The sequence below is a fragment of the Oreochromis niloticus genome, linkage group LG23 (assembly GCF_001858045.2).
Source record: "Oreochromis niloticus isolate F11D_XX linkage group LG23, O_niloticus_UMD_NMBU, whole genome shotgun sequence".
Lineage (NCBI taxonomy): Eukaryota > Metazoa > Chordata > Actinopteri > Cichliformes > Cichlidae > Oreochromis > Oreochromis niloticus.
This window is the reverse complement of record NC_031986.2, coordinates 5,895,825-5,905,178: the sequence shown is the minus strand read 5'-3', so window position 1 is coordinate 5,905,178 and position 9,354 is coordinate 5,895,825. Positions and strand designations below refer to the sequence as shown.

Genomic DNA, 9,354 nt, shown 5'->3' with positions numbered 1-9,354 from the left:
CAGAACGTTGACCACAGATGCCAAAAGTTGAAGTGATAGAAGCCAGAACCCAAAAAAAGAGAGAGAGACTTGAATCCAACACTAATATGTAGAAACAATATGCGAGACATGTCTGCTTTATATTTTGGTAATCATTGTAATATTGCGAAACAACCACTTGAGATTAAAGGTCCAATTTCCAGTTCCTGCACCAGTTGTTTTCGATTTTTTTGATGTAGTGTGCTCTGAATGCCCAGTATGTTCTTCATTTGATTGCATGCATGATCAGATAAAACGGTGTAGTTTGAAGCACATCAAAACACAGCTGTTTTGATGTGTTTGTGAGATTTTGCAAGAGGGTCTTATAAATGTAGGGTGGAAACTTTCAAGAGAATCAATGGGCTGTGACCTGCCCAGCCTGTCCAGTCCTAAATGGATGGATTCAAAAAACGTTTCTTAGCAATTGCTGAAAATTGTAAATGACTCTGTTTTCAAACTCAATTTAGCTGGGGCACGGTGCATATGCTGCAGTATGCCTTTGCAGACACCAGGTGGCACACAAGATTGAGTTTTTAAGTGCTTCTTGCATGGTTCTGGGTTTTCAGTAAGTAGTCTCTGAAATGCTCATACATTGGACGTGGTGTAAATTGTCTGTAAGTGTGTGTCTGAATTTGTACACCCCATAAAAAGCACGAAAGAATTGTTTATGTTATAACCTTACTACTTTTTCTTACTTAATCAGCTAAGAAAAGTTTGTAATAATTTTATTTTTTGAATTTAAGTGACACCCTCTAAGGCAGAGGTGTCAAACATAAGGTTTGGGGGTCCAAAGTTGGCCCGCAAAGACTAGCCCACTGGATGGCTTTTCCAAAAATGTAATAGAGAGTGCATAAAATTTCCGACTTCTTGCTGTATTTCCACAAGTTTTGCAGCTGGCCCTACTGATAAAGATTACCACTACCACTGCCATTCATGCCACACTATCTACAGTTGTCTGTACCTCAGACAACTGGACGTAGCACTATAAGCTTTATTTATTTCCTCATTTTTAGCATTTTGCCTAATGGTACAGCCCGTCCAAGAAGCAGATGTGGATTGTCAGGTGATCATACAGGTATATGCTTAGAAACACAGGGTGCAAAACCAAGAGTGCTAACTCCTAATTCACACTCCATCTAAATATCTCATCTCATCCAAATGTGGCTTCCAAAAAAAAGGAAAAAAAGACAAAGAAAAAAAACAATATATACAGTTTATAGACGAAGTGTGAACCATATCATTACCTGATGTGTCGGAATTTTATGTTTTCCTTTACATAAAGATATTTCCATTACGAATAAATGCAGAAAAGGCACATATTTGTGAAGAAAACTTTACAAGAATTCAGGAAGTAAGTTAAAAGTTTCCCAGGGAAGTCCTCCAGATCCCCTCACTTAATGTGTCCCCCTCAAAAACCTCTAATTAAACCTACAAACTATTTAAGAAAACATGTTTCTCACTTTTGTGCATCAGCAATCGTGTGTTTGTTTTTTTAAATGACACCACATGTCTTTTTTCAGTGTTGTGAAACAGATAGAGTTACATCCGGATTAAAAATGCTCTATTTGTCTTTTCTTTAATACAAGCCAGATGTTACCTCCAGCCCCGGCTTGCTGTCATTCACCCCGCCTTTGACCAATCACAGTGGGCATAAACTCCTCCTTCCCTCCCCGTGGAGTTTGCGGGGGCTCGGTGGAGAGGAGGAGTGAGTAAAGATCTCCTCTTTCTGAGTCCAGCTGTGCTTCTCTCCTGCTGCTCCCTCTCATAGCGCAGCGCTGCTCGATCACTCAGGCTGTGCAATGGAGAGATGGACGATGCTGGCCGTGTCCGTGCTGCTGTGCTGCAGCTGCACTGTGGTTACTGCCATCCAGAGGGCTGACATGTTTCCTTACGGCACTTTAAATGGAGATTCGGTGTTGAGAGAAGGCGACGATGAGACGTCCAAAGTGCTGTCCCTGCCCAGACCCTTGTACTTCTACAACTCCCCTTTCTCCCAGCTATACGTAAGTATGACTTCATTACTATTCATTTGCACTCAGTCGAGGTTGTCTATTTTGTGAGCGCCTAAAAAGATTCGCTGAAGTTCCCACTTTACGTGTCTCAGGTGATATTTGCAGCTGTTGAATAATCTGCTCAGGAGAGCTGTGCTGCTGTTTCCCCTCTGCTCAATGGAGCAATTCATTCACGGCTGAATGAAAAAAAGTCGGGACAATGACAACAGAGGACATTGGGTTTATTATCATGTGTACTCTTTTTTTCATGAAGGACCAATGTTTGCATAGGATCTCAACAAACTGCGCTCCTAATATTTAAATCCAAATCTTTCAGCAACTTCACTTTTAAGATATTCAGCAGATGTCAACAGATGCAGATGAATTAACTCCTTTTTTTTCTTTTACCATAACTGCTGTAGGAGCATCCAGTATAAGTAAAAGTGTTGCTCAGTCAAATGTACTTAATGCTTTAAAAGTAAAAGTAATTCTTGCCCAGAGTGCCTCCTGTCAGAGCCTGCAAAGTAGCCATGCTGCAAAGTAGGAGTGAACCAATGGGTTCAAATGAAAAAAGCCACTTAAAGCATCTACTTAACTATTTCTAACTGACTATTATTTGATAGCTTGCAGATCTGGGAAAATAACTCAAAATATAACCAAGAAATAAATGATGATTTATTGTTCTTGTTTGAGATCAACAAAGTTTTTTAGATCCAAAGAAAGTAGTAAACTGTTGTATAAACAAAGTCAGTGTTACATTATCCTCACTTAAAACTTGAACTAAGTCTCAGCAATGCACTTTTACAGCACCATGGGCTGGTATGTGATAAACAGAGATTATGTTGAACTGTGACTACCCAAGGAGAATCAAAGGTTTCACTATAGATAGACAGATAGGTTTAAGTGGATAAATACTGGATAAATAATACTGTCACATGTGAGAATACTCATTATGCAACGTAGCCACTTCAATAATCAGGAATACCAATATTAATGCTTTAATGTGTACATCACTTTAATACAGCAGCTGGGTGGGGCTTCTGTGCTCACAGTCAAAGGTTTGGTCTCTAGATGACCATATTAGGGATAGTCCCTCTGACTGATGTCATACAGAGCCAAGAGTAGAAAAAACTGATCTTTTGACTCACGGGGATCTATCTACTATCTATCTACAGCCTTGTAAAAATCTCCTTCTAAAATGTTGTGAAATAGCATCAAATGGAAATATTGAATTGCTTGAGTACAGCTGTGGCTGTATGTGGTCAGAACTTTTCTAAATCTTGATCAGAAAAATTGGGAGGGCACCCCGAGGTTGTTCCAGCGGTTTTTGAAGGGAATAGGGCTTCATTAAGTGGTTCCTGGAGTCCATGAAGGGGTTCTAGTGGTTTACAAGGGCGAATGGGTTCATTAGGAGGTTTGTTGGGTTCGTGATAGTATTCCAAATATTCCAAACTAAAGCTTCCCCTCCCTTTAGGTGGCCACCAATGGCATCATATCAGCCCAGGACTTGCCAATGGAGAAGCAATACGTTGATGATGGATTCCCCACAGACTTCCCTGCGGTGGCTCCATTCCTGGCTGACATTGACACAAGCGGAGGGCGAGGACAGATTTACTACAGGGTGACTGAAACACCCAGTGTGCTCAACAGAGTCGCACAGGTGTGTAATGATTACAGTTTTAGTGTTGAAAACTCATAAGATGCTATAAAAACACTAGAGAAAAAAATACCTGTTGAACTTTAATTAACTACAGATTTGGTTTGTCTCAATCCATCAGCTCAGTGTTTGTCTTTCATTCCCTTATTTCATGTGTCGTCCTTTCCCTTCCTCCTTCATTCATTCATTCATCTCCTCGCCCAGGAAGTACAGCGGGGGTTCCCAGATGCAAAGTTCACACCCACACATGCTGTAGTTGCAACGTGGGAAAATGTCCCGGCATATGAAGAACAAACTCGACCCCCTAGCCCCCCAAACAAGGTAAGATGTTTTGAGGATGAGACACCAGTAGCTCCAGGGCCTCCCTGTGTGGAGGAGTTCTGTTTTATCATCATGTAAACAGCCCACATACCCCCCACTAGTATGTTTTGGTTCTTGTGTGACACTTAATCCCAAATTCCTGGCTGTTGTGCATCACTTGTAATCACCCTGAGGTGGGGGAGATTACTTGTAATCCCCCTTCCCCAAATTTGCCTCTTAACCTTTTTAAAGGGTCAAAGATCATCTTTAAGAGTCATCAAAGTGTCCCCCGCCCTCTTTATCCTCTCCTCCAGGTCACACACCAGTAGACAAAAACGTGTCTTGACCATTGTTCCCCTCCTTATTATCAGCCACTAATGGTTTTAAAAAATTTCCTTGTGTTTCACTCTTTAAATCCTTTTTTGTCTTTCCGTTTTGTGTAATGTAGCATAACTGTGCCATTTTTTAAATACTGTATTTGCCATTAAAAGTATTGGTCACTGATAGTTCCTGTTTGCTGTGCAACCACGACCGTAATGACAGCTATCACTAAAGCATGATGATTCGCGCACGATCTGATATTGTCGTGTTGGTGTTGTTCCCAGATCAACATAGTAAATGTTGTTCCAGGATCAACATTGGAAGTGACCAATCAGAATGTTGTGACGTCACACTTTTGCGACTTCGGGAAAAACTGCCCTAAAACAAAAAACTGTACTTAAGCTGCAAGAAACCGCCTCTGTCCGCTGATCAACGGACCCCGACCCTAACCCTAACCCCAACCCTTTAATAAACGCTAAGCAGAATTAATATTGTCCTTGCAACATTGGAATTTCAAAAATGCACAAATGGCTTGGCGCACCAAAGAATAATGTCACAACATTCTGATTGGTCACTTCCAATGTTGATCCTGGAACAACATTTACTATGTTGATCCTGGAACAACACCAACACGACAATATCAGATCATCCATTATTCGCAGGTATGGTCAATATCAAATCAGTGGAGACTAAGAATTCCTGCCTCTCGTGTGGGTGCAGAAGCAGTGCAGTCTTAATGTCATAATGCAGCTCAGCAGTGACCCTTGCATGAGACCTTTCATGCCACCTACATGCTCATGTCTTTTAAAGCGTAACAAAGTATAGTGACACTAACAGGGTTTAAATTATGGTGTATCCGTCAGACATTTGTATCTGTTTTCTTTAATATTAATGTCAATGTTAATAATTTCTAAAATCCTGTCCAAGCAAATGATTCAGAACTTAAAGAGCTGTATTAAGAAGAGTTAACAGGAGAAGCATTGGTTGCTTTGTTACAGTCCAACTTTGGGAGAGACTCCAAGTAAAGCCAGGCCTACTATTGATCAAACAAACAGCGTCTTGATGTTCTTGGTGTGCAGAATTTGGGGTAAAGAGGGATAAAGGGAGTGGTAGATTTAAGGAAAAACACCAGGGGATCTTTCTTTCTGTCAGCTCTCCTCGTCTCTGTTTGTTCTTTTTGTTGCTCTCACAATCTGCTTTCTTTTAGACTTGTTTCTTCCTCCTTGAATGTTTAAAAAGTTATCATAGAGTAGTCTAATGGGTACTGCAACATTAAGCCTCTTGACAGCTTTCTCTGGAACTGATTGGGATTTACAAGCCCCCAAGTGGACAAGGGCTTTTTCTCTGAGCGCCAAAATTGGAATTTTGTGTTAGCTCAGTTCTTGACAACATGCTAATTAGAGGATGGAGCGTACCTCTTAAAGTACAAGAAGTGACGTGTTTTGCTATTTAAGTGCTCTGTGCTGCTCATCAGATTGGAGCGCTCTCCGATTTGCTTGAGTGGGTCTCTCTTTAGACTGATAGCATCTTCCTTTGAAGTGATTAGCCAGAGGTGCTGGGTGCGGTGTGTTGAGGGCAGATTGGTGTGTGTGTGATCTGAAGTGTGTGATTGTTGGGGTGGGTACTGGGGGGATGTTGGGATGCTGTTTCAGGGGGAGAGGGCAGAATGTGTGGCGTCTGGACGTCGGCTGTGGAGATGAAATAACAGGAAAACAGAAGACAGAGAGAATTAAAGCGAAAGAGTGAAGGCTCACACTTCTAATAACCTGAGCTGTGTTTTCGATGAAATTAGCCTTAGAGATGCTATTATCAAAATTGGACAGAAATTACTTGACTTAAAATACACACCCATACATCAACTAGCAGGGAGCTCAGTTAGCTAATTACTGCAGTCATTTTGCTAAAGACTGCTTTCAGTGTTTAGATCTTTTAAGAAGTGTTGACTTTACTTTGAGCGATTATCAGTAACACTAAGCAGCCCTAAGTTGGAAAAATATGTCATCCAAAGAATAAAAGCACTAGAGTTATCTTGATGTTAAAGGAGCAGGTTGACATTTCTAAAGTCACACATACTCACTGTCTTGTCACAAATTAGATAAAAAAAAGATGACTATCTTAGCTTAACACAGAGGCCAGATGAAAGGTAAACAGCTAGCCAGGCTCTGCAAGTTACAACATCTACAGATGCACAAGCTAACTAATTAGCATGTTATAACTTGCTTGTTCATCAAAGCAACACTAGATAACTTCGGTTCCTTGTGTCCTACTGGCCATTGTCAACAGAAACACAACTCCCATCAGAACAGGCATGTTTCATAGCATAAAGGTAAACAATCAGAAACGCCTTGTGTCACTTGAAGTAAGAATTCTCTCTGAGGTGATAAGTGGAGCCAAACCGCAGGTTTATCAGTTCATCCGTCAGATGTCTCTATTTATGTTTAATATTAATATATTGTAGGGGTGGGGAAAATGTTGTGATACCGTATAGTATTGCAATACTTTGCTTGGGGATATTATATCAATACAGGAACAATACAGGAACACCAAATATCAATATTTTATCAAATACATTTAAAAAACTCTGGGAGTACTACAAGCAAAGGGGCTCATCTCATGCACCACCATCCTGAGATAACATTAGCCAAGCAAACTTACATTAAATTGGCTAAATTAAAAAAAAAACAAAAAAAAAACATTCGACATTGGACACACCCTAATTCAGAGCAAGCTAACTGCCCAGTCACGTCAGTAAAAATAGGATAACAACCTTTGGACAGACTGCAATTACTCTCAGAGAGAGTCAAAGTTTTGCACATAACTTCTGTCTAATGTATAAATGCAGACAGATTACCAACATGTTGCCATCACGCTTAGGTCTTTGTCACTCGACTCGAGTGGACGAGCTGACTTGAGTGGACTTGACTCAGCTGGCTGCCAGCTGGTTGTATTCTGGTTATATTCCTACAGAACGGATGGGTTGCCGACAGCAAATGTAATAGTTAAATGTGAATTTCGGTTTATGTAAAAAGCTACAGATATGTCATTTTCAATGATGAGGACATAATTTATGGTTGACAAAAGGTGATAAATCTCAATTTATATATTATTACAGTAGTTAATATATTGCAAAATGTAAAAAAATTGATTCAGTTTTTCACAGATTCCAGAGTGCCTTAAACCTGTGCTCTTGCTAATGATTGGCATGAGGGGAATCATTTGGTCGTAAAAACAAAATCTGGGTGTATAATAGAAGTCATTAGCAAAATGATTCTCGGCTCCCTTGACCTATTATCTTATTACGTGATGAATTTATGATGATGTGATTGTCCAGTGTCCCTCTGTTTCTAAGCTAGATCCGTCTCTCACCCATACTGAGGATGGCAATAATGCTCAACAGCAGGACTTACAAACCAATAGGTGCCATCCATCATTTTGTATAGTTATATATGGTTTTACTCAGCTTCAGTTCAAGACTTATTTCTCAAATATTATGTAGATCAACTCAGATAGTGCGTGACGCCATGTGTAACATGACTGTCTTTCAAAGTGACAACACAGTCATTTCTTAGCAATCGTCCTGGCTTTTTAATAGAATAGAATAGAATAGAATAGAATAATCCTTTAATTGTCCCATAAGGGGAAATTTGGTTGTAACAGCAGCCAAAAAGACACATATACAAACAAACAGTACACAGGACACAGAACAGAAACATACACAATTTTTCTTACATATTTACATTAAGGACAATGGTTACTATAAACAGAGTACTGTACAGTTATTAAATAAAATAAAAATAACTACAGATAAGAGGCAAACCAGGTTGTAGTGCGAATCGGTTGATTAACTTATTGCAGTTACAGCGCACATGTAAACATCTATGTTTGTTGGGAGCAGTTCTGAAACATGAAGAAGATTTGATCTTAGAATATATCTTTGCACGTTTTCTGGTTTATAAATCTGTCCTCTGCATATGTGGAAAAAGAAAAGTACTGCCAGCTGAACTGTCTTGTTACTGTAGCACAATAGGAAGTGCTGTTGCCATTGGTGTTATTTGTTATTTCTGGTGGCTCCTTGCAGTGACACAGGAGGCATCCCCCTGAAATATGTTCATCCCGGTCCAAAGCAGACTTACTGAACTTCAAGTTTTAGAAGATGTTACTCTGCTTTTACGCCCTGAGAAAGATTCTGCTTATCAGTGGACAAAAGGAGGGAAGAAAAATGGAGTTTGGCTTAGTGTACTGCTCTGTAATGTCCAAAAAATGACTCATGATGACTTGGGATATCGCTTTACTAATTATAAGTACACATTCATAGCTGTCTGGTTTGTAGTTACGTAACAGATTCATGTTCGCAAACCTTTGAGGATCTAAGAAAAGCAGCTATGGTTAACCACCATTTGCTCTTGATTTAAACAAAAAGCTTTTGAAAAGCTTTCAAAAGCCCCAAAGCTGGACAGATTTTTTCAGCTATAAACAGCTGAAGGTATAAAAAAAAGTCACAAAAAAATAAAATTAGTGTAGAGATTTTCATATGACAACAGTAAGATACTGACAGGAGTGCAGGGCTGTAGTGAGTTGTGTGTATGTGTGTGTGCCAGTTCCCACGCTGCAGGCAGTTCCTTTTGTAGCACTCTGGTGAGGCTGGCAACTGGGCTGCAGCTGCTGTCTGCCTCACTCTGCCTGCTTGCAGCTGTGCGGCCAACGAGCTAAAACACCAGCAACCGACAAACAAGTGAAGTCCATTTATCCCAAACTCGTTTCCCTGGGATGTTCCAGGCAAAGCAGACTGGATTCCAGCTTTAAATATCTGTGACATGATTCAGAACATCAGCTACAGTGTGTTGAGTCATTTATTTAAAAGCCAGATGAGACGGAAAATCAACGAAACTGTCTTCAGTTTAATTTATGTGAGGTAAAGTAGACTCAACTATCTCAAGGGAGTAAACCACACTACTAATAAATAAGTAAATACTAAACAAGCCCAAAGTAAGATAAACTATGTTGAGTAAACTGAGAGAGTCCTAAAATTAATTCTACACAACAGTTTGATATATGTTTGCAGCTGCT

The 9,354-nt window shown here is 40.0% G+C and overlaps 1 protein-coding gene across 4 annotated transcripts in view; it reads left to right on the top strand.

Moving 5' to 3' along the window:
• The first annotated feature begins 1,731 nt into the window (after positions 1–1,731).
• The window catches only part of nid2a (nidogen 2a (osteonidogen)), a 63,253-nt gene continuing 55,630 nt past the window's right edge, over positions 1,732–9,354 (top strand). For 3 of the 4 annotated variants that reach the window (XM_025902979.1, XM_025902977.1, XM_019351892.2), the window contains exons 1-3: positions 1,733–2,021; positions 3,484–3,669; positions 3,871–3,987. In XM_025902979.1, the coding sequence (XP_025758764.1) occupies positions 1,818–2,021; positions 3,484–3,669; positions 3,871–3,987 (507 nt within the window). In that variant the 5' untranslated portion in view covers positions 1,733–1,817. Of the gene's footprint in view, positions 2,022–3,483; positions 3,670–3,870; positions 3,988–9,354 lie in introns of all 4 variants that reach the window. The other variant, XM_025902978.1, reaches the window with a different exon arrangement.